This window comes from Acanthaster planci, linkage group LG11, assembly GCF_054643075.1.
Source record: "Acanthaster planci isolate LZ-2023a linkage group LG11, COTS_SCS, whole genome shotgun sequence".
Lineage (NCBI taxonomy): Eukaryota > Metazoa > Echinodermata > Asteroidea > Valvatida > Acanthasteridae > Acanthaster > Acanthaster planci.
This window is the reverse complement of record NC_141787.1, coordinates 1057861-1084602: the sequence shown is the minus strand read 5'-3', so window position 1 is coordinate 1084602 and position 26742 is coordinate 1057861. Positions and strand designations below refer to the sequence as shown.

The 26742-nt window shown below is 41.3% G+C and overlaps 1 protein-coding gene across 2 annotated transcripts in view; it reads right to left on the bottom strand.

Moving 5' to 3' along the window:
* Positions 1 to 26742, bottom strand: part of LOC110975753 (uncharacterized) — a 72983-nt gene that overhangs the window by 20144 nt on the left and 26097 nt on the right. For both annotated transcript variants that reach the window (XM_022228506.2, XM_087143014.1), the window contains 3 exons: positions 23867 to 23953; positions 16223 to 16594; positions 12883 to 12949 (listed from right to left, as the gene is read on the bottom strand). In XM_022228506.2, coding sequence (XP_022084198.2) covers positions 12883 to 12949; positions 16223 to 16594; positions 23867 to 23953 — 526 coding nt within the window. The remainder of the gene's footprint in view (positions 1 to 12882; positions 12950 to 16222; positions 16595 to 23866; positions 23954 to 26742) is intronic.

The window sequence follows — 26742 nt, the reverse complement described above, 5'->3', positions numbered from 1 at the left end:
GTCCTAGCATTCTTAGAGATAGACTTCTGTGTACAGTAATGTAAGGACTTACAGAACTTGTTCAGCTGGAAAATAATTGGATAACTGCAAACTCAGGTCAAAACAGCTATTTTCAGGAGCAGAAATTTCCTTTATAAGCACCAAAAATTCATAGAAAGAATTTAGCAAAATTTACAAATCACCTGGCATCTTTTTGCTAAATTTTGCAGGGTGCTGGGTAAGAGATCAATTTCCAGGGCCCTGGAAGACAGGGACATGTTGAGTGATACTTCAAGATATACATACTGCCGCTTGTCATTTGGTAATTTTTCTTGGCACAAACGGGGTATTTTATTCCTGTCACCTTCAAAGAAATGGAGGGATTTTTTTTTTGATCCCTGGGAATAGACCTCAATGAAATGTCTGAACTTTCCACCTAAATCACCCCAAACTTATCAAATTACAATATTTCAGTTCACTGGCGACCGAAAGAAACCCTCACATCGTGCCTGCATGCTTACTGGTTTCCATTTCAGGTCGTGGTTTTTCATGATAACATTCTGGAAATGTCCACTTCTCGACCCTGAAACTTGAACCAGATCCACTTTCATCTCTTCCGGCAAAAAAGAAAAGAGGTTAGCAATTGAATACTCCGAGTTAGCTAGTGAATCACTGATACAAATCATGTCCATGTATACTGTATTGAGCTGGGACCATGCTAGAAAAGTCACCCACCGTTAATGAATGACAAAAAGACTGCTTCCTGGGAAGACTGAGAAGATGGTTACTTTTTTTATATAATCATTGCATTGTTCCTGACATGATCAATTTCAAGTTAGTCAGAAATATCATTTCAAACAATGCTTCATCGGTATTTAATGAAAGCATGAGCACTGCATTTTGTTTTGCATCAAACCTGATCTCACTTTACTCCATGTTTTTGTTATTTGTTCTTCACTGAGATAGCTGCAAAGCTGTGCTCACTCACTGAGGCATAATTCACTACTCCCTATGATACTTGACCACAACGGGGAGAAAAACGGAGCTGAAATGGTTGCCGAGCTCGCTGCACTTTCCAACGTGTCCAACTTGATGGTCAGCATCAATGATTAATGATCCCTCTTCTGAAATTATGTCACACGCTCCCTCAGCGCCCAAAATCCCACAGATCTACTCATGAACCAATTCCCTCTAATTGCAAAAACAGCCCCTTATAATCTCGGTGGCATTAATGCAAGTACTAAACACGAGCTGCCATTTTCTTTTTCTGCCTCTCTCTCTCCTCCCAAAGTTGTCAACTGCCAAATGGAATTTAATAAACCAAAATGCCAAGCAAGGATTTTTTGTGCCCTAGCAAGTACTTGCTTGTGTAAATACAAGGGTGGGTTGTCGCAGTGTTAGGCGGGCATCCATCATGTCCATGGATCGCACTTGAAGCATGTAATCCATTACCGTATTGGCGGCGTCTGTGCCTAGGAATTAGTAGAGCTTAAAGGTTTCTGGGTAGCGATGAAGACGACCACACAAACCATTATTCATATTGTAATCCTCCACAATTATCATATGTGTGTCAAATTTCACTGTCATTATAAACACACGATAACGTTGTTCTATCTTTTTTAACGCCAAACATCTTTAGGGTTCTGAGACAATTTCAAATGATGCCTTGGCAGCTGCACGTAGCTTGAGAAAGGTTCTATTTTTGGTTTTGAGTTAGCAGCATATCATAAATGAATTTTTGGCATCACCTCTTCACGAATGGCTAAATTCAATACCTTCCCTTGAGAACAGGTGTACATAGGCATTATAATGTGCTTGCTGTAAGGGTCCTACCATTTTACAGCACGCTGCACACAGTAGAAATGGCCTCCGTTACATTGTCAGTTTTGTAAATTTAAGCAGTTATGCGGCAATGTTTATTAATTATCAGTTGCAGTATTCCATAAGGGGGCTTTTAAGACCTTTATCGCTATGGAAATGGCAGCCACATTTGTTTCACTACAATGAAGTATAGAAGTTACAGGTGCATGTCAATGTACTTGGGGATTTTAGCTATCGAAATAAGGTGGTGCCTATGGCGTGGAAGCCCACCTCATAGTGAGATTTACTATGAACCCAGGGGAGCAAACATCGATTGCCACCAAGATGACTTGGGTCTAACATGTACGAGCACATGTATTGGTAATGGTCCAGTAATGAAGTGTTGCATTATATTACATGTCAGTGATGTATCCAAGTGAGGGGGGGGACTTTTATCCTTCCCACCTTGCCTCTAAGAAGAGCCTGACTATGCCACCGGAATGCCTACCTTTCAACACCTGTTAATGAAAACTCTTGTAACACAGGTGTGCAAATAAAGAATACCCCTTCAGAACACTCACTACCCTGGCATGACACACTTACATGTAGTCCGTCTGCATATTTGCATAGAAATACTCCTTTGCGCTGCATATGTACTCCTTGGCTGTCTCTCTGGCCGAGGCCACATAATCCTTGGCCCGGCCTAGCATGTCCGTTAAATCGTCCATTGCTTCGAAGCGCACAACCACGGTCGCCGGCATCTATACACGCTGCGATCTGTGCTCCTATCCAGCTAGGGCAAAATGTCTTCCCGCGGCAAAATTGAGCAAAGTTAGTCCGCAGGCAGGTTTTTTAAAAATGGAAAATCGGACCAAACTATTGATGCGTCTTCTCACGTGTGAACAAGCTCAAGCAAATCTTCCTCCACTTTCGTCAGCAATGATGATCAGTCATTGTCAATCATTTTCATCGGCAGGGAAATCGAAAACATCAGGAATTCTCTCCAATTGAAAAGAAAACTGTCACATAGAAAAACTGCACTTCACAAAATTGACTGGTATAAAAGTATAAAAATTCACACGATGGAATAAACAAGCAGAAATATATTTTTTCCCCAGTTAAGTAAGATTACAACACACTGTCTTGGCCAGGTGGTTGTGCTTATAAGCAACGTCTCCAAGGATTGCATTCACACCTGATACCTATGGGATGATACAGTTAAACCATTCTGCCTCATGATGGCATCCGACAGCTGCTAGATATGTTGGCAGGCAACGATACTTGAAAAGTGCTCTGTAATCCTCAGTGGGACGGGGACAGTGCGTCTGTTTCCCCAGTAAAAACCTCAAAGAGTTTTCCTTGACTGAACACGCGAAGGAAATCCCAGGATAGTCGTCACCCGGTGGATTGTCGATTAAGAAGACCATCCAGTCACTGGGTCAACTTCACTTGAATGGTGACGCACTTGTTAGTGAACTGACAACAGAGGTGGGACCATGGAAGTTTCAATATTACCACAAACTGTTTTTGGAGATGCAAGATTGATTTTTTTTTTTTGGTGTGAAACCCTCGAGAGTTGAAATCGTTCCTGGTTTCCACTGATCAAGCTCTACCAATCCTCTCCTGAAGTAGCAGTAACATAGGGGCTGCAATCAAGAACACGAAGCTAGCTATGTTGACCACAACTCCATCGTGTCCCTCCTCCTCTCTACCCGGTGTGTAAATGTACAGTACGTGTGCCAGCTTGCTGTGTCGCCCCTGCATTAGGCCTCCCTCCTATGATGGCCCCACATCCGTTAACTGAATACTATCTCACGATGCGGGGAGGAGCAATCAGTACGAGATGCTCTGCAGTGGTGGCAACGTCATCGAGGCCGGTTGATCAATGCTGCTATGCAAATTAAACAATTGGGGCTAGCAGTACGTGTACATGTACGTATAACAATGCAAGAGAACAGAGCGGAGATGAGGCCATCTGCGCCTGCGCTGGCTCTACTGAATTCGGAGTCCTATTCTTTTAATATCTTTTACTATTTTTTTACCCTCTCTTTTAGATCAATAGCAGAGTAGGCAGCCAAGGCCAGGCTTGGCAATTATGCCAGGGGAGGGCTGTGCTCTCTAAGTGCCTGCAATGTGTGGCTGATGAAGACCAGGGGTTAACGGGAGGGGCTAGACTTCACCTTAGTCTAACCAAAACTACAATGCTCTCTGACATCGTGAGGCCAGATGCCTTGTGTACGACACGTACACACTTTGAGAATGTTCCAAGTGTTAGACTTGACCCATTCTGACCAAGACTGATTTTCGGGAAATGTGTGACACTACATGTAAAAAATTACAAGGAGTGAGTGAAACAAAATTTCCTAATTGCCTCCATTTGGTCCTAAATCATTTTCTTTGGCTGAAATTTCAACTGAATGTCCCTTGTATAAAAATACTTCAATTTGTGACTGATAAGTACACTTTGAAAATTCCTTATTTTTCAGTCAATTTCAAATATCAGTTTGGTGAAAATCTTTAGGGGTACCATTTTAGTACCCCATAAGTAAATTGAATGTTCCTTGAGGTGTACTTTCCATTGTTCTGGTACCCCACAAGGTACCATAAACAAATGCCTGTCTACATGTAACCATGCAAGTAAAACTGCATTCAGCAGTAAATATACATGTAGTGAGTGGTCAAGTTGACATGTAGGTCGGTCATTCTAAGCCCATGTGGCCCACAAGGCCAGAGTTCAGCTGCATCTTCAGTAGCATGAAATACTATCCGATTTGTAAGTGTGACGTCACTTCAGTTTACACCACGCCCACTGCACATGCACCGCACACAGAGTGACATGCATTGATCGCCGTTTACAGGGAACCATGGAACCAGAAGTTAACGTGCAACTTCAGCGATCATCCAATGGGAGCCTCCAAATCGCAGCGTGTCCGCCTTTGTGATGAAGTCATTTACAAACCGGATAAACATGATAAATAAGCTGTTTGTAAACAATCTACCTGACTAGCAGGAAAGAGAGAAAACCCCAAAGTCCCATTTAACGACATGTACATGTACTTCTGTGGTCTAAATACCTTAGAAAAAATTAATGAGTGAATCAATCAAGATGGGCTTAATTTCCTTCCACAGGGCAGATTTCACACGTCATTTGATGGGTAATATTAAAGGTGTTGGAGTCGACAACAAACAGCAACCACGTACTTCCTTGGAGCAGAAATCAAGCAGCGGGGAGGGGGGGTAGTTTTTTGTTTAGCCTCCCTCCTGGTGATTTCTTGATTACTTTGCCATGGCAACCGGGCAGCGATGTTGGATGTGTTGACCGCGACTCTTATTTCTTGAAATCCAATCCCGTCAGTGTGGAAACGACCACAGAGCAAGGAACTCACAACAAATTTTTTACAGATTTTTAAGAAAATAAATCTCAAATAAACATACGTGTTCATATGGATTGTATCTCCCTCTAAGTTTATTTTCAGTATATCAAGGTACAGTATATGACAAATGTGCAATCAAGCAAAATAAATCGTTTCTCAGGAATTTTAATTGAGATAAAAATTTCTGACATGACATACATGTACGCGTACATTATTTCCTTATTCCATTCAACTTTTTCGACAAAAAGGCTGCATCAGCCTGGCATTCTCACCGCAATGGCATTGGCAATGTTTTCTTTTTGAATGCAAGAAACTGACCAGGGTCATCCAAGGACTTATTTCACTCGAGCACATCACAAATTCTTCAACCTGTGATGAATATGTGATAAGTACCATTTCAAGTCACAACTGGACAGAATCTGACACTGAAACAGACGACAATATGTCGCATCAAAATCTAGGAAAAAAAAGCAAAACAAAATGGGTGCAAACCAGCCAACACTTTCTGATTGTTTGCACAAACAAAGGAACTAAAAGGGTATTTGGAAAAACCAAGTTGCCATGGCAACCTAGGCTAGCCAGCCAACACTCTCTGAATGTTTGCACAAACACATACATGAAGAGTTGCCATGGCAACCCACCGTAGGCTAGTGACTGAAACCAAATCAATGCAAGTCTGGCGTAACACAGGGCTGAAAGAAAAACAAAGGCCATAAGTGATTGGATAATCTTGTGGCAGGAACAATAAAATAGACCACGAGCAGCTGCATCTTGTCGTCAATTTATTAAGTTTGACTAATTAGCAGGTATTTCCACGAAATACAGATCCGCACACAGCCAACAATGATTTACTCTATACGGTGCATTTGACTAAAATTACGGATAAAAAAATTCTGTCTTTCCAATAAGAGTCCCCCTTTAATTTGAGCTGAAAAACAAATTTCTCCCGATCTGGTTTGCGAAAATCCCATGGGTAATACTATTACTGTGGACAAGAAATACAAGAGCAAAAGGTGTCTGCTTAATGGGCAAGGCGAACAAGAACCACCAAGGCATGTTACTTGGACATGATACCGTACCTGTATTCTCTGAATGTGATTTCATGTGAATTGGTCGGTCCATCTGTACACATGCTTCCCATATATCTTATGGAGCAAGCATGGTGTGTATTTTTGGAACAAAATTTAAGGTAGATGTACATACCGGTGTGAGCATATGCGTAACTGCATACATGTATGGCATATTAACATTAAATGTATCTCCAAATTCATGTATGAAGTCTTAGTCTGAGGACAGTGGATCATTTTAGTTGAAACAATATCCAAACAGCTTAACAATAAAATTTAAAAACAGAGGAGAATTTCATGACCATTAACTTTTTTTCAGAGTGCCTCACATGGCAACTTTTATGTGGTTCTGTTTTACAAAGGAGCTTTTCATTCAAATGCCTCAACATAATCAAGGCTGCAATGTGACTCCACTATTCGACTACTGGTCTGCTGCAACTGAAGGGGAATGACTGGATGCGCTTCAAACTGAAAAAAAAAGGATGAAACCTAAAACCAGACTCGAACAATCCACAGAAATGCTGGCAATTCTGGGATCCCATCAAACAAATGAAAGGGGAGAAATGAGGTTAACGGGACACTGTTTGAATGGAGAATGACTCCCTGTAGTATGGTACAAGCACCATACATTTAAGTGTGGTGCCACAAATGTGAATGCCATTGAATCGGTGGCAGCGGTGGGATTAATGTAGCACCACTTGCTCTGCTTGGATGAGCCCATTCCATTAAAAATCAATTAGGACTTACTGGACGGCCTTGGACCCTGGGCTATGATGTCTTTCCACTGATTTAATTCCTTTCTTCTAAGAACGGTGTCAGGCAAGTGCATTATGTTTTATCTCTTCTCTGAATCTCCTGCATTTCTAAATCTGATTTTATTTTCATGGTTGGGTTGCAGATTTTTACAGAGAGCAGTCTTCCAAGACAAAAATCAAAATGCAGTGATATATGAAAGCAAAAGTGAACACCCTTTAAGGTGTCTTTTCTTACCTGAAGTACACTTTCAGTTCTATTAATTGTTACAATGCTTTAATGTGTAAAGAATAATGGCTTGATAAACTACATGCACTATGACATGTAGCTGAGCCATCAAAAATACTGGTTCTGGTACATGTAATATGAGCTTCTGTTTATCAATGTAGACTCAAGTAGACTCAAACTCATCACTCTATACCTCCTTACTCATACATGAACCGCTATTTAATTAAGACAAGTGACTCATCAATGATATGGGGATTTTTTTGAGGGGGGGTTTCAAGGAGAAAAAGGTTGGTTTAGGGGAGGGTGAATTTTTTTTCTGTAAGTCTTTCTTTGTCCTTCAGGCCCCCGGAAAGGTGTCCACAGTTTGTGAGTGATGAAGTGCTCCCTGGATGACAATCAAATCTAGCTATAAATATTGGATCAACTTCTTCACTTAACGATTTCAAGGAAATGCATTTGATTACACTGTGGCAGCGGTACCCAGTACCCGGTGCGTCAGACTGTTTGCATTCCCTGTAGGTTTAGAGACCGTCCTATACATTTCCTGTTTTCTTAATTTATTCCAACCTCTCGTACATGTACATGCAACTATTTTCTAAATGAATATGCAGTTTACTTTTTTGCAATCCACTGATCCTTGTACATGACTTAAAAAAGGCTTAAAGAGAATTTTGCAAAGTTAATGCAAGACATTTGAATCCATATTCAAATAATGAATGCCTCCCTACACGTATTTCAGGGACTGAAAAATGATAAGATATTCGATTTTGTAAAACACAATATGTTGCTGCTTGGAGGCATTTCATATGCAGGGCGTGGGCTTGCTTTGATGTCAATACATACATGCATGCACATCACTGTGAATAAAACATATTCTGTGGTTCATGGACGGCATTCATTAACAAAGCCCATTTGTGTGAATTCATATTTGTCCCCCTGAAAACAAACAACACTTGCACGTTTGACATTTTGCCAGCAGCCCGTCAAGGGAAACTTGATCAAATTTGCAGCAACCTATGGTACGTACAGAGCTGTTTTGTCTAGCAAGACAAAAACCACAGCAGGGGTGAATTCACTAACTCTCCTGGATGTAGTGACGAAAAAGCTCAGGCTAAGCACCCAAATGACGGAATTAGCAAAAATTGTACAGTTTAAGCTCAGTGGGAAAATTTTGTTCAAAACCGCTTGATCATTGCATTCAGCATGACTAACAAGCAACGTTCTTTCCAACAGACTTTGCAAACACGCACACCTTCAATGGCATTTAAGCATCTTAAAAATCTTAAAGCTCCACTGAGCCACAATGAAAAAGATATCCATCATCTAGTGCCAGCAGCTGCAGAGAAAGAAAACTGTCAGTAGATTATCTTGCTTATGGACACAGGATGCACTATTCCTGGGCCAGGTTCAACAGCATGCTCTTGAGAAGCTGCATCTGGAGGACGTCTGACATGAAAACTGAAGGGAACCACTTTCTGTGAGAGTAAAGATGGAAGATTAATGGTCAGAGCTATCAGATGAGAAACAGGCTAGACCAGAAATTAATCAAATATGTGGCGGCAAGATGAGTCAGAACAGCTATCTTTTATTTGGGGATGATGAGGTTCATTATTTACATCCCCTCTCCTGGCGCTCTGTCTGCCTCTTTCTCAGGGATGACGTCAAACTTTGAGTGCTCAAGACCTATAAATCTGTCACAAGAGTGGGTGATGCGGCTCATAGGGACAGGGGAAATTCTGCTACAGTTAAGGAGCATGCTCTGAAGGGAATTATGAACAGGTGGTAAGGTCCAAGACGAATTTGAAATATTTGCATCTTGGGAGACTGAAATGACAGTTTGCAATTCCAAAACTTCCATTAGAAGGTGTAATAATGTTTACCAAGTTAAGGTTGTTTTTTTTGGGGGGGTGTCTACTAATTACATCTTACATTCTTGCCTGACTTGTATGTGTACAGTGGAAACACAAATTAGCCACTTTTCAACGTGTCTCACTCCAGTTGAGGAAATTTATGCAGAGGTGTTCTCTCGCTAGCATCTCTTGGCAGTGAAAGTTAATCTGTCCGAGTTTGTTCTCAAGAGAAAGGCTTGCCTCGAGCGTGTTATAAGATGCTCAGGCCGGATCAAGGCAGAGTACGATGGACGGGTGCTAATCAAAGTGGGGAAACTGAAGATGCCCTGGGAAAAATGTTAGGAGTTTGTGAGTACTCTGGAATGTACAGATCTGGAGATATAGGTATTTGGCCTTGGCGAATCAAGTTGGAGAATCATCCTGATGGGGCAGATGTTGTCTAGGGATAGAACGATATGGTACCAGCTGAGAAATAGGGGAGAGTACATGGAAGGAGGCAAGACAAAAGCAAGAGGTAATTTGCAGCATGTGATGTTCTTGGATAAGAGCAGCACCAAACATCATCATCGTAGTACCCAATCTCTCTACTGCATGCAAGTCATGCACTCCAGAGGGAAGACGGAGGAACCAGTCTTTGAGTGAGGATATTGACCTCACTGTTTTGCATGCTTTGTTGCTGGCATGATCCACGGACACTCAATAAGCATCAAGATTCACCAAGGGAAGATATTGCAATGAGAATGTCTCCAAGTTTCCACTGGAGGAGGGAGGTTGGAGAAGATACAGTGCACAATGTTCCAGTACGTGTGCTTGTTCACATCGTCTGTAACCAAGGGAATGAGATAAGGACTATAAACAAGGAAAAGTCTCTGGAAGAAAGACCCACAATTACCTCTACAGCATAAACTGAACAAAGCTGTCCAAAGCTTGTACATTGCAGGTAAACAGTACACCAAAAACAACGAATTTCTTCCCACCAGATGCACTGTCAGTTTTCACCTGAGACTAATGCACGCAGCTCTCATCATGAAGACTTCAAACCCCTCACAGCTAGAATGACGGTAAGCACAAACAGGACAGTCTACAGGAACACGCACATCTAACATGATTTATGCTGCAGGCATGACAGGCTTCGTTTCTGATTTTGTCCTGACTGAAACAATATTACCCATTTTCTCCAGGTTAGGTATTAAACTCTCTGTGTAGTAACCAAAAAAAAAGAAAAAATCTCTGACATGTACAGTAGAAGTATGGCACGATCAGGTGACATCTTTTGAGTTCTGGAAATAAATGCTTCTCCGGTATGTCACGGCATCGATTGCCGAGTGATAAATTCGAAAAACGCCTACAGACACCGCTCCATCCTAACAGATCCTGGGTCAAAATGATCAACCAGGAGAACAGTTTATCCTTTGCATTCTCCTGGCGGTATTATCAATGCCAAGAACGATGCCTGGAGGATGCTTCAGAGAACAGAAATAGAACAGAAATAGAAGAGTGTTGTATCGTCTCTCGGTATGTTTGGCCAATGGGCAACATACGGGGCCCTTAGTACAAAAACCAGACTCCTTGATGTTTTAACAAAACAAGATAAAAGCACGCTGTCACTGTCCTGATTTCAGGCAAACATGTACATAATCACCAGCCTGTAAACTTCCCAACAAGCGCACATATGGTAATTGTGTGCCTGAGTCCCTTGTACGAGTATTTCAAGCATGATCACACTTCCTGCAGTTGGTGTGAATTTTCACATGCCTAGAAAAATCCAGGTGCAATATTTTCACACACCTGTGAGTTTTGAATTTAAAAGACAGTCCTCATCATGTACATGTACCACACTATTGGTACATGTGTGCGCAAATACCTATGTGTACAGGGTACCAGTGTTCAAAGATTTTTCACAGTACACCAGTAAAAATGAACCAGTTTGACATCAGCTGGACACTGCATTTACATGTATGCATCCATAGTTACCAGACTACAGTGCTGTACCCATGGTGACATCCAGACTTGTGAATAATTAATTTCTCTTTGATAAAAAGCATCCATTTCTAAATGTACTGTATCTTTGTCTTTGAAAGGCCACTGACAGCTTCGATCTTTTATCTATTTCAAAGTACCAACTACCATCCCCTTCTCAGAAATGACTGACGGCCAAGTTGCAAAACAAGTGCATCTCATTAAGAAAATCTTCGTGCATGGATCCTTAAAGCCCACATCAATCCGTGCAGGTGCTATCCTACAAGACACCAGCCAGGCCCGCTGGACATCTGTAATGAGTATGTCTTTGTTTAACCCCCATCCCAGGATATTACAGTTCCTCTTGGGAGCTCCGAGACCTACATGTAGTCTCCGGGTGAGAGTGATCTCGTTTGCTCCCCCCATCCCTTGCCGCCATCCTCGCAATATCCTGTCTTGTGCGATGCTCTGAGGCAAACAAACCACTGCTTGTCTTTTAACACCGCAAATGAAACAGTAAATACATGGTAGTGAATTGATATCAGAGATGTAACTCGGCATGGCACCATCTTGACAGATAGAATCTCCTATTGTTAAGATTACATACATGTACAGTGTACATGTAAGGCAATGTACTGGTATTATCAGAATGCGGTGTGCCATTATCTGGCTTTTTCTAACCCATTGTAACATTTAGGGAATTGAGTTCCATATACGGACAACATTAATATTCCCTTCAAATGTTACGACAGCCATCAGAGTGCGATAACGCATCTTCAAAAGTGACATTCAGCTGGGAAAATCCCCAAGCATTTACTTCCAAAACACCTTTTTTTCAGACAAATCTCATACATGTAGGCCTGTGCACAGGGGCATCAAGTGTTGTCCGTATATGGAGTTCTTTCCAAATATAGTTAGCATTTTACCTTTTAAGTTATTGATGGTGTTTTGTACCCTCAGGGTGAGGTGTAAAGACACGTACATGTATCTATATTTCTGCAGTGGAACTGGGAATCTAGGACCACAATTCCACACTTGAAATTCCAAACATCACAAACAAGGGAGCTTCCGGTAGCATTTGGAATGTGTTATACATCTTGCTAGGCTGAATACAGAGGAGTGTGTTATTTTTACAGAGTAAATGATCTACTCTACAGATCATGACAGGTGGGAAAAGTTAGCCTACCCATGTAACAAGGACACCGTCAAATATCTGCCCCAACCTCATGGAATGATCCCACTCTCTCCTCGCATATTTAGTACGGATCATGTATTTTAGCAGATATTACAAAGGCACACACCTCCATGTCAAAAAAAAGAAAGAAAAAAAATTGCTTTAGAAAGTGATCTCTAAGCCTTCCTATTAATCCTGGATTTCTTTTTTATACGTGAAATAATTCCCCAACATCCATGTATCCTCAACTGGTTGTTTGAAGATGTACGACACAGTGAATGTACACAACACTGTATAATGTGGAAGCTGAACATAATGACGCACCGGGTACACGTCAATACAAGTGTACACGTATACATGTTCTAGCACGTGCTGCCAACAGAGGGCAGTACAGCATCCTTTCAATGGAAACATCCCACATTCCTGCAAGAAAAGAGTTGCCACAAGAGGGGGCTCTTCAACTACACCATACCACACCACAACTCACTACCAGATCGCTATCACATTCACTAAGCACAGTATGTACCAATCACAAAATAACAGAGACAATTGCGACAGACAGGAAAAAGTTTCGAACAGAAGCTTCTCCTATTTTTGGTGAAAACTGTCACACAGTATACATAATTTTAAACAACCTCTCCTCAAATGGAATAGTCGGGAACTTTTTTTCTAAGGATAAAAAGACTGAATGTACTTACTTGTACCAACATAAAAAGGCCACAGCGATGCCAAGAACGCCGACAGCTACACAGCCACAGACGATTACTGCAAATGAACAAATTGAAATAAGTTTCACAATTTGGGCAATCAAGCAAAATAACCAAAGATTTTGTAGCAGGTTCTGTGCACTTAAGTTTAGTTTGAGCATTAAAGTTTGGTCACAATAAAAGCACTCCCAGGTCTTCACTGGTTCCCTTCTCAAAGAGTAGCAAATGGAGAGGGAGGAATAGGAACCAGTGTATCATATAATATTTACCATTTTTAACTGTGTTTCTGCCTTGCACTGGGCCTGTTTGTTACACAAAGATCTTGAGCACAATCAGTGATCTGACGTTGGTTCACTGACACTGGAATCCGCCAACTGAACAGCGCTTACCAGCTTTGAGATCACTGATCCAAATCTATACCCATGTGACACAAACAGGCTCAGCGATTCCTCAAAACCAATGCATGAAAAGTACACGTAGGTCTATCAGTGGCTGCAACTGAGCCCTTTTTCCAAACCTGGGACACTTTGCTGACAACTAGAAGCTTCTGTTACAAAAAATCTGCACGGAGCCCCAGGGCCTCAATAAAGTCAGAGGACTAAATTTGTAACAGAGAAGCTGAAGACAGAGATGGAGCCCAGACTTGGAAAAAACTCAGATTTTGCCTCTACTGTAAGACGGTACAGCGCCCTCTCTTGAGCCAAAGGCAGCTGTGACAGATCTTTAGCAAATATCAACAAATCCAGAGAAAAGATTACCTGAGAAATTGTGGCGAGAGAGAGGCAACACAAAACAAATAATGCAAAGGGAAACCTGAATATCTGTAACTACAAAAGTTCTCCATGTCATTCCAACTGAGAGAACTGGTGTCTACATGTACACATTATGTACATGTACACGTCTGTCTACTATTTGAGGCAGCCTGATGAAGGCCTATACATCAACAACTGAAATAACAGATAACATGGGGAGGCGGGTCACCACACTTGTATAGCATCTGCTGCCAAGGACAATAAGGAATGTCTCCAATTCCTCCGGAGTTAGAGCTGTCATTAGTAATAGCAGTGCACCTACAGTATGTGCATGTCAGTATTGCATTACACTGTAAAACTGATTCCACAGTAATTACATGTACCTCCTGCATGTTGCCATGGCTACATGTATTTACAATTTGGACCGTGCATTCACCAACACGTTAATTTATGATCTACGTGTACACGGTAACTCTCAATTTTTCATTTGCTCTGGAGATTAATAATTGCTCCAGTGGATCAACCAACTGACGATATTCCCACGGCTGTGCGCCATACACTGTACATGTACACTGTACATGTACATGTATGTACTCTCTCCCAATGAACCCTGCAGACCCTATGTACATGTACCGCTACCTAATGGTCCCTGGATTGTAAGCTGCACACAAGCTTTCTCCACGCACTAATTCGATTGTCCTTGTTTCAATTCCCAGAGCCATAACCACTCTCGCTGGTAATAAGGTTGCTAAGTGGATTAGAGCCTCGCTTTGGGTGATGCAGGAATTCACTGGCAAGGGAATATTAGCATTCTTGGATCGTCTGTAAAGATCTAAGGTTTCCTTGCATCATGTGTCTTCTAATTAGTGTTATGAGGCACAGGCAGTGTCGTTTGGTATCTCGCGGTGATGCCAGCTTTCTTTTCTGTTTCTTATTATAGTCTGCATATCGGGTGTATGCCAAGTCTAAGAAGCTTAGTGAAATAGGCTGTTTGCATATCCCTCAATAGCATGTCCATCTGTACATATTCTCAGAGAGGAAGAGGCAGAAACCAGTCACAAACTGAAAGCTCTTACTGTGCATGTTCATGTACTTTGTAACCTTGGGCAACTTTGAACGACAACAATTTGTTTACCACTGTGTGATTTTTCCCTGGTAACCCTGGTTGCCGGGCAAAATTGACTAGTTGTTGACAGATGGTCGTCGCCTGAACTGGCCCCTTGCTGATCTTTATGTCCTATCATCAGCTAGATTTGTCCTACATGTACATCCAATATTATTGCACTTTTGTTGGCTTTTTGGTTTTGTTGGGGGGAGAGACTTATATAGTCCATGGGTTTTCTCAAACTTTGGCACTGTCCCAGATTTTTATGTAGCTTTTGGGCTTTATTTTCTTATCAACGTTTTAATTCTTTCAGTTGAGAACCTTCCGCTCAATACAGTTTCACTTCATGCTTCAGAAACATCGGCCTGTCTTAGTTTGACGCCAAAAATTCTGGAGTATATACTCATTTCCTTTTGAGAGTGGAAAGTCTGAAAATGATTGTGGAGGCAGCCTGTAGGGCACAAGCTGTGATTTGAAGGGAAAAAAACTGTCCAGTGTAAGGTGATACTCTGAGGTGTCCTTCACCATGAGCGGAAAATGTCAAGGCATTCTCCCCAGGTACTTTCCACATGTAGCTCTCCAGGAATTGACTAAGAAATAATTAATGTCAAAATTCACCTCATGTCCACTCCAGTCCTGCCGCATTTTTATTTCAAACCCTACTCTGTTGTTGTAAGCTACAACGGACGATGGTAATTAGGGTGGGGGGGGGATTACAGTTGCTGTGTGGTCGACGAAAGAAACCATCCTCGGAGATGCTAATGTTTAATCTAAACAACGATGCATTATTGATCATTAGTCATATGTGCATTTCAAGTTGGGAATTGGAGATTACAGTTAGTTATTACACACTTAAGACCTGTGCAAAATGTACGGCTGTCCGCAATTCAGGCTGAGATAAATTTTCTGAAAATGACCCCCTTTTTCACTATGAAATCAAAATGTGTAATGTTTTAATTATTAAACTCATGAAGGTTTGACACTGAGTTCCCTTCAAGGGAAATTCAGGTTTTTGTCCGATTTTGTTGTTGCTTTTTGTTAAGAATTCAGTTTGAAATGGAAAGTCAGGGAGAGTGGGAGGGAGTTAATCTCTTGACCATAAAGGTACATGTAGTTGTAAAATGGCCAGTCAGCCTGAATATTAAGCTGCATTCATCAATGCTACTTGAAGCATGTAAACGTGAGTGCAACCCATGGGTAAGCGAGAGTACACTCTCATTCAGATAAGGAACACACTTTTGTGAATAAACACGGGTATTTCAAGATGGCAGAGGGGTTACCATTGCCAGTTTGAGTGATGTGATCCATCATAAATGCGCACGCACTATTGTCTGGCCTTTGCAAGTATCGAGAGTAGCACACACAAAGTCTCAATGCATAAAACTGAAATAGGCCAATCAGGTAAGAGGGGAAACTCGGGGAGTTGTCTGACCTCATGTAGTCAGGTTTGGAAGACAAAAAGAACCAGACTTACGTATGAACTGCCAATCTTCTAGTAGGATCTCCCCGTCGTGTGTGACGGGTGCATTCTGGGCCTTGCTGATGTCCGAAGGATCGCTGTCGATCTTCACCGCGTCGTCATCACTGCTTCGTACTGCTGCAGCAACCTGGTCCTTGGGTTGCGGGTCGGCCGCGTTGGATCCCGTGGGGTCACTGGCAGGCACGACCTCCAGGGAATCTTTGGCGGGGTCTGGTGCCGGCTTGGTCTTCTCCACTGTCTCTACATTCTCTCGCTCCACATGGGTGGTCTCTCCATTGGGCTGGACTACCTGGCGGTCCGTCTTGACCCTGGTTTCTGTCTTGTCTACCACCACCTTGCCTGTACCCGTTGAGCCTGCTGTTGATTCTGGCAAATACAGACCAATCATATTCATGAAAAATGAGAGCCAAAAAGACAACAAACGGGACACCAGGCAGCTGGTTTCTGAAAAGCTGTGACTACATGTATATCACACAGTGCAAAGTGGGTAGGGCATCGGTTCATGGAGAATGCTCAAATCTTTAATCAATTTAGAGAGATTTTAAAATATTACAGATTTTCCTCATATTTTGTCTAAACAATGTGGTTTCCTATTCCACTTCCGAACATCAAGCACACAGGAAGGGAGTAAAGTGAAAATGAAAGTGTACATGGTTGAGGGCTACATGTATACTACCGGTTCTGAAAAAAAAAACTGGTCATTTCAGAACCCCACATATTCAAAAAGACATATACAAAAACTGTACCCAGGGTGTTACCGCAAACCTATCTAGTTTACAGGCCTGTATTTGTTTACTATGTTAAGGTCCACATCGAACTAATTTTTATTGTTGATGTGGTCAATGCTAGTCTTTATCAGAAAGGTTACACACTTTATTGTCTTGAGCATTTACATTGATGGGCATCATCAATTTTTTGTGGCTCTGCTGTCAAGACAGGCAATGACTGCTTGATGAGGTTCTGCTTGGTAGTCACGGTATGGATGACATGAGACAGGCAAGGGGACCGGGGAAAGGAGCATCGCACTTTGTGAGTGGGCACAATGGGCATGTAAATTTCATGCTCGTCGACTCTAACCGCAGGCGCTTGGCCTGCACGCTGCTCTAAAATACATGGTAAATTGGTAAAGTGAATCACGCACGGACTCTCAACGCTCGCCTGGGTGTCTGCCATTAAACGAAGCTTGGATTCCTGTGACTGTACAGTGGATATGGAGGCTTCCAGGTTCCATTCGGGGGGGGGAGTGTTTTGTCTGTATTATTAGGGAGAAGTGGCTATTGATTTTAGTCTATAATAGATTTAATAATTCAAAGGACCTTCAAGAATGTCATTTGTTGGGACCTTTAGTGTGTTAAATTTAGCTCCATATGGTAAAAAGAACCTGGTGTGTGTGAATAGACGTAAGTTCTGCTCAATTCACAGAGTCACTTTTTGTCAGCATATCTTCCATGCTGCTTTGAAATGGCAATTTGTGTTCAGCATTATTTGCTCAGTTTTGGTACGATGCATCACACATCTTTGTATTATACATGTACATGTAGGTCAATCCAGAAAATATAGCTCACATCTGACGTGATTTTGAAAGTTCAGAACACGTTTTCTAATTTCCAAGAATGATGAATTAATGCAAATGACCGGCCAAACAACTAGCAAAAGTTTGAAATCAATTATGGTGATATTTCCATGTCAAATAACAAAGGTCAGATGTAACAGGGACACAAAAATGTCACACTTTTAGAACCCTAATTTCTGAAATTATCCACGTCTAATACCAAGCTCCTCTGCTCCACAGAATGTGCCTCCGATGAAACCTGTGCTTTCCCGAGGTCACTCACATGCAACTAAAATTGGTTGATGTTTTGGGGTTTTTCAGTCAAGCAGTAAAACGCTTCACTGCATAATACCAGCCAAGCACATCTGTCCCACCGTAAACTTGCCTGCTAAACTGGCAATAAAATGGGAGTACCCTTCGATCCAAAAATCATAAATGCTTTTTGTATTTGGTAGGTACCGCTATGAATACTCTGACGAGATTAATTATGGTGTCTATCTGCACAACTCTGTGATGAAGATGTGACCCATGACAGCGAAAGCACATTTTGATTTTTGTAATTAGCATACCAAGAACGATGAAGAGAACGTGCACTTTAAACTAATCCAGAGCCTATTGTCTATATCTTGGTACATGTACACACACATGAAATACATGTACATGGCACATCCTGGTGCATATGTGTACATGTACATGTACAGTACATACATGTATACATGTATGTGTACATGTAAGTCGCCCAGAAACAATCAGATGAGTTCGAATTGTCTTGCTTGTGAGCAAGAATTTCAGTGTAAACTAACAATCTTTGCCAATGACACCGGGATGGTCATGCAAAGTCTGGTTGTGCATAATTTGTTACGCTGTAAAAAACAGAGCCCCACACTACAGTTTGGCTGGTGATGAGTTAATGTACGGGCACAAACATTTGCTGCTAAATAAATACATAAAATTATAATTTTGGATGGCTTTGGGGGAATTCGTGAACGTATGTTTGTAGCTGTATCTTACATGAGCTGTGCCAAGCATCCAGCACATTAGGCCAAACGAAAAAAGTCTTCGGTTTCTGGTCAGTATGCGCGTCGGCTGTAGACCTGCGCGTCAGCATAATAAAAACGGTTTCTATTTGGTATACATGTAAAACGATGTCCAAAAGCTGCCAAAATTGGTTGATCAACTGGAATCCTGCTATTAAGGAGGGAGGGTTAAAAAATGCCGCGTCGCTGCATGGCTTTTGGATTCAGCTCCCGACCAGAAACTGGAGGCTTATTTTTTTGGCCTTATTACAGCAAGTACAAGATCTTCGTAATTTTGTATTGCCTAAAATGCCACCCGATATTATTGATAATCGTCAGGCTGGCAATTCAATCCAAACAACACTGATTTGATCATCAAATCTTTCTGGTTCAGTGTAAAATATCCCATGTTTGTTACATGAACAAATGTTTCAAAGCCCACAATGCCTACATGCTACATACATGTACATACATACATATTGCTACATGTACTGGTTCACCGTACACACTTGGATGCGGTAACTGTCAAGCGCTGTTCACTGGTTAATAACTGTGATTTTTCCATGCTCTTGACTGATAGGGAACCAGCCAAATTAATTGGAGAAGACAACATCACAACTAACAAAGCCCTCATCTGGGATGGGGTACTTCTTAAAATAACCATGCAATCATACACTGATTCATTTTAAGTAGGTGGTAATCTGAATAACAACCAAGCATACCTGTACTTGTATGTCAATATTGAAGTGAAATGACAGCATCCCATTTTTGATGCATTTACGAGGTAAGTGAAGTTTCTGAACAATAAATACACACAAGATCCCTACTGACAAGACAATTATTAAAATACCGGTACATGTATCCAATCACAGAGTGAAAGAGATATGCAAGCTGGAAGACTGTTACCATGGGGCTGAATAGGTCAGATGGTAGGGTTCTAAAGATTCAAATCCCCTAGCGATTCCATTCTTTGCTTAACTCTATTTACTACATGACAAAGCGAAATGTTCAAGCTCTCAACCTGACAATCCCTGAATCCCTAATATTCTTCCCCTGGCGCATCGCCGTGCACGCGGATCGCCTTTTACAAGGAGAGACGGACAACCTCAGCTGAGACTCCGAGCCGCTCGGCGCCACGGTTTCTGCCTGCCCTTCCCTAAGCACAGTGCCTTCATCCCCACAGCAAAAAAAAAAAAAAAAAGATTTTTTAGATTATTAAATTGCACCACACTATGTAATTTTTTCTACCCTACAATTTTTTCAGCTACGGTACATGTAGGTTAAGGAGGGAGGAAAAAAGAAGACGGAAGTACGCACACGCTCTGAGCGGTTCTGGGCTGGCATAGTGACTACCCTTTACTGCCATATCTGTGACAGGGTGAATCTTCAGTGCAAACTGAAGTGGTTGGAGTAACCGTGGGCCAAGGAAAAAATCTTTTCCCCACCTTTGCGGCCAGCTCATTCTCCAACATGGAAACTGTTGGCAGTCTTGTAAAAAAATCTAAACAAAGTCGTTCACATTGGCTATTTTCCACAATCTACAGCAGTGCCAATTTTGTATCAAACAACGTCAGAGAGAGGTGGTAAGAATTTTTAAAAAGATGTACAGCCATTTAGAGGTATTTTTTCTTCACTTTAAATAAAACTTGCAGCTGAAACAATACATGTAGGTTTAAAGGCATGGCCCCGCCATTGCAGAAAAGTGTCTATTAAATTGAAAGGTCTTGTACTGTTTTGTACGTGACCATGCTGTAATGAAACTCACTGATAAACGTCACACCTTGTGGTCCTGTGCTTACAAGCAAACTGTACTCTGCAGTCATTATTTGTCAGTAAGCAAGCTTGCCTGAGGTACATGTAGGTAATGTCTACTGCCTGATTTTCCCCTCAAGTCCCTCCTGTGCATTGTTTGTGTATTAAAAGCCAGAATCAATCACATCCATCAATCTATTCCGAGCACACATATCCATCCCCCCCTTCGAGTTGTTGACTTGTAGTCAGGCTTCACCCGCTGTCCACGACGGCAATTTACGTGGGTCAGCCGCAGATGAGGTTACCATGGCAACCCAAATTAGCTAAAACCCCAAAAAGAAAAAAGAAGCACGTTCCACTAGTCAGGTGACATGGAGAACAGTGGAAAAGAAAAGAGTAAATCCAAGCGAAGGAACTGAGGGATATCATGGTCAAATTTATCACCACATGTACATGTACGTGTGCGTGTGCACACGAACACTGCGGGATACTAATCAATATCGCACGCAAGAAGGATGAGGCTTGCAGGACACATCATTATGGCAAACTTTACTGACAATAAACTGCCCAAGGGTGATGCTGTGCATTAGATCTCAAATTAAATTCAGCACAAAGTGGCCATGTATGCACATCTGCTTACATATGGAAAATCTACACGTACGGGGTAATCATCCATATTCATTTGTTAGGCCATGCATGGTCATGGTACACGTACACATGTACATACCGGTAATATGAAGGTGGCCTTGGACGCCAGTGCAATATTTCTGCTGGAAAATTTCTATTAACGGGTTGTCAGAATTAAGGCCAGGTCTCCTCTGTTCAACGCACAAACTACAAGTACATGTACAGTATACACGTATCACATGGGTATATCTATAGGTACCGTAATTGTGCGATAAATCCAATTTGCATCAAATATCATTTTTGTGCCGATATCAAAGCAGGCTTAGAACATGTACACAACATGGCAAGTTACAATTCTCGGATTGAAACGACAGGCTACTGGTAACATGTTTGATTTGTATCAAGCAAGCTGAAAATAGTAGTTTGGTTTTTTTTTTTAAACATTTTCTAGAATAATCCATATACTGCACTGGTACATTCCGAACTACTCCGCTGGTGAAATTTACACCGGAAGTAAACTATGCAGTAAGCAATAATCTGAGTTCTGACCAAATATGTCATCAGTGTCTGAGGATTTCCTATCTCATTAATGATGCACATATACATGAAGGTTTATGAAAAGACGCATCCTGCCGTCACAGCTGACCAGCTATGCTACTTTTCCATCAAAACACCCTTTAACTGTGTTTAATGATAATCACCAAGACGCCCACTTCCGTCTCTGTTGTTCTGTCAGGATGCGTGGGTGCATCTGTGTCTATTCTGTGTTCCTTTCAGCACGGGTACATGTAATGGCTTTGTTTGGTGAAATTTCCGCTACTCTTTTCTTTCCCATGTGCGTGGGATCTGGGGCAAATTTAGGCCCATGGGTGTATACAAACTACCGATGCATGTAGGGCATGAGGAACAACATTTTTCCCAAGGAAACAATATGTACCGGTGCATGTAACTTCAAACGCTTCATTCTACATGGCAGCAGCCCCTTAAAAAGCAAAATTTGTTTGGCTAACTTACAACATGTACTGGTACATGTACATGTAACTCCTTTAACAAGGGTTACATGTACAGGTATTGTACCTTACATGTACATGTTGAAATGGAATTGGTTTAACCGGAACGTAAAACAAGCATTTCAGGTTAGGAATTTTCCTAATGTTTCCATATGTACATACAAGGGTCATTCCAGAAATTAGGGGTCCATTTTTTTTTTCGAGTCCCTGTCACATCTGACATATGATTTTGTTAGTTCAGAACACATTTTCTAATTTCCAAGAGTGATGAATTAATGCAAATTACCTGCCAAACAAAAAGTAATAGTTTGAAATCAATTCCTATGATATTTCCATGTCAAATAACAAAGGTCAGATGTAACAGGGACACAAAAATGTCACACTTTTGGACCCCTGATTTCTGGAATTAACCACTAACGGAACAACTTCATAATGAGGAAGAACGCACAAAATACACCTGTACACATGGTACATGTACATCAACATGTGAACATTATACATGAACATGCGCGGTAAACTATGAAATCTCTAGTCTTGCCTCGAAAACATTAGAATAGTTAGGATTTACCAAACACAAAACCACACTAGTCTGTTTTTCTTCTATTTTCCATTTTGAAAGTGAAGACACACAAATCCCAGCGACTGAAATCAAGGCTCTGGAGGTAAACAAATTGTATGAACATAAATCTTGCCCTTCCATCACAAAAACTAGTTGGTTTGGGAATCACTAAAGGCTTTTCTCCCGATTTTTGGTTCCTCCTTAATTAAACTACTTTGGTATGCATCCTCAGTGACTCGCATTTGCCCAGCAACCACACGATAATATTGTTGATAGGATCAAGTGATGGGAGATTTGCCAGTGCAGGAAGGAGGTCTTGATTCAGCCTGGGGCCAGGCGACCAATCAAAAGCCGGCGCTGTGATTCCGCCAAACAAACACTGCTGACAATAATGACCGTTGCCCGTAGCTTGCTTAGATTGATCGGCTGGTTGTCAGCGGTGATAAAAAAAAGACAAGAGACGATGACGCTGATAACTCTATTTCAGTTGCTCAATTAGTCCAAGTGTTATACATGGGCAAATTTTACGTTTAAATCAAAAGGTCCCGAAATTAGGTCACTTGAGGCTAAATCTTCTGACATGCAGAGGCTTGAAACTTAACTGCTGAAAAAAAATCTGCTGTTACTGACTTCTCATGTTAAAAAAATGTGGCAGTATACCGGTACATGTACATGTATGTCTTGTCCCCTGAAGCATGGTCTCCACTGCCAAAGTTATGCACACTGTTGGTATAGGAATCTAAAGAACCAGTCTACATTTCTGTACAAATTTTGCTGCGATAACTACCTGTTCCTGTACATGTATAGTATTTGTGAAATCTCAGCTTAGTTTCTGACTCCGACTTCATCCCTGGCTGCAGATTTTCTGTGGGATTGGACCCACTAATGGGTACATGCTTGAAATGATCTGAGCCAAATGAACTGAAAAACTCAAGTATTTGCCTTTTGCATTTATAACAGGATTAGATTTTCTGCTGCAAAAAAACAAACCATTATTCTCTCAAATCAGGGGCCTATACATTTAGGAAGCTGGAGCCTGGAGTCCAAGCCACAAACATACCCAAGGTTTGAGAAACAACAACATTTGTGTACACAGATGATTATCACTATGGCAACACTCACCTCCATCAGACCGCCTTGTCTGTTCTACTCTCCGGACGATAGTATCAATTTCAGGAATACCCTCCTTGTTTTTAAACTGGCTCTTCTCTGTAAAACAGACAAAAAACACAAAATCAAAGCCACGGTTAGCCCCAAGAAACATTTGGTAGATAATCAAACCAAGAACTGAATTCAAGAACACTGGCATACACTAAAATTAAATGATGCAAACACGGCACTTATGTATAGCTTATGTATAAGTGCCATGTGACTCTGATATTCGCTGCTTTGGCAGGTGGATTTCGACTTATGATTGGCAAGAGGTACTTCATGCTAAGACTACAGTGGATAAATGTGACAAGTTCTATTCTATTTTGAATAGAGCACTTGATGTACATATATATTTCCCCCTTAGATCTATTCGTACTCAAAGATAGGCCATGGATTACCACTGAAATTAAAGCACTCATAAAGCAACCACAACTTCTTTTTAAGGGGACGTTAGTGCTTGGAGGAAATGTAGGAACAAAATTATTTGTTGTATTAAAAATGCTAAAAACCATTTTTATCATAGCCGTGTCCTCCATCTGAAACATGATAATCCATCATCATGGTACAAAAATATGAAAGTAATGACATCTTCTACAGTTCAGTCTGATGTTGTTATCAACATCCCGGGAATGGACCAAACTGATCTGTTGAAAATTGCTAATGTCATTAATGATGATTTGGTTTCAGGTTGCTAGTGACATAGCCCCTTTGAATGTACCAAATCTCCCTGCCTATTTGCCTTGTGGTAAACAACCATAGTTCAGCCTTGGGATGTGTTAAAATGAATTTTGGAAAATTCAACCTAGTAAAGCATGTTTCCCTGATGCCATTCCAGCAAGACTCATCAAACTGTTTGCTTACAAACTCAGTGCTCCATTCTGTGACATTTTGAATTGTTCACTTACATGTAGGTCACTCAGCAGTGGAAAAATGCAATTGTAGTCGCCGTGCCTAAGGAACGACCAGCATCCTTAGGAAAATTGCGTCCCATAGCACTTACTTATCATCTAGCTAAAATATCTGAATTGTTTATTACTAGATGGTAACTCTCGGATATCAATCATTGCCTAGACCCAAAGCCCAAGCCACACTTGATACATTAGACCAATGGTGTACAGAAAATAACGTGCGTCGTAATATTAACAAATGCCATGCTATGAGAGTTTATTTTAGTAAAACTATCTTTCAGCCACTCCATCTGACTATTGACAACCAGGTATTAGAACAAATCCAATCTGTGAGAGTTCTGGGTTTTTTATTCAGTCTAACCTTAAATGGGAAAAACACATCCAAGAAATTATTAAAAAAGCGAATATCAGAGTGCATATGTTACGTCAACTAATCCCATTCAACCTGCCTAGGTGTGATCTCATTATGATATACACAGGGTACATTCGGCCGCTTCTTGAGTATGCTGCACCTGTTTGGCATGCAGCTCTTACTTGAAGCCAAATTCACCAAATTGAAAGGGTTCAGAAATGAGTATTACGTTTAATTTTAGGCATCAAGTATCAAACATATGAAATTGCTCTAAGCCTTGTTTAACTTGAAACACTCTGTGATAGGATTAGACTTTGCTTAAAATTCACGCAGTCACCTGCGAAATCTCCTCGGTTTCATCACTGGTTGCCATTAAAAATGTCACATCTAGGAATTTAAGAAATCATTACCTGTTTAAGGAAGTCATGTGTAAAACTGAGTGGTTTATAAATAGCCCAATTAATAGCCCATCTTGGCTGATAAAAACTACCGCGGAGGTTCGCCCTTTGTATTTGTCTTGTTATTTGTTGTTTAATTTAAATCTTTGTACATTGTTTCCTGTTTTAATATTATCCTTGTTAAATCATGTGCAGTTCAGCCTGTTTGGCTGCAATGATGATTGAATAAAACATCATAACAAATAGCGATCAATTTACATGTAAATCAGGTACTGAATATGTAAATGTAGATGTGAACATTTGCAACAAATATTGTACACCATGCTGTAAACTTGCTGTATAACTGCCAACATATCAAAATGAACACCTCAATTTCTCCCATGCATTTACATGGAGTATAAAAGATAAGTACATGGACATGGTTACAAGTTGTATGCTGATGTTCAGGCAGTATGCGGTTTCCGAGACTCGACACCTGCTACTTTAAGATCCAAGCAGACAGACACGAACCCAATCCACTTTCCCTTTTACACAACCCCATTTTGGTGCTGTTCCTTTCAAGGAGTCTCATCTCCTTGCCTCAGGTTGATTTCCTAACTCCAGCTTAGACAGCCAAAGTCAATCCCCATTCAAAGGACGGCCGAGAACAATCCTCGCAACTTCAATCACCATCACTAATAATATTATGCGATGGCGATGCGATGGCGATACTCTGGCATCTTTCACACAAAGTCACCATTGGCATTCTGCAACTGCTGCCCCCCCCCACACACACACAGCTCAACCACTCAGAGATCTGACACCTTTGATTCCCGTCTCTTTAATGATGCTGGCGTGGGGGCACTGTATGTTTTTGTCAGCGGCGTTAGTAAAACTCACACCGGGCTTTTCTTGGCTTGAAACTTGGGGTGCCTAGCTTGTCAAAAACACCTGCTGTGAGTACATGGGTACCGGTATGCAGTGCTGAAGCACCTGAAACTCAAATGAATATCACACTGTGACGGAGAGTGAACCGTATTGTAACCAGTCGGACAAGCTGCTTTAGGACTGAAGCCTTTGGTTTATGATGAGGGGTGGGGGGATTTTATTAAATTGCTCATCTAAAAGACTGGTACAGTTGCAGTAATTCAAAATTTGATGGATCCATCTTGACAAGTTCTCAGTGGCATGGAATTTTAAGAGCGATTT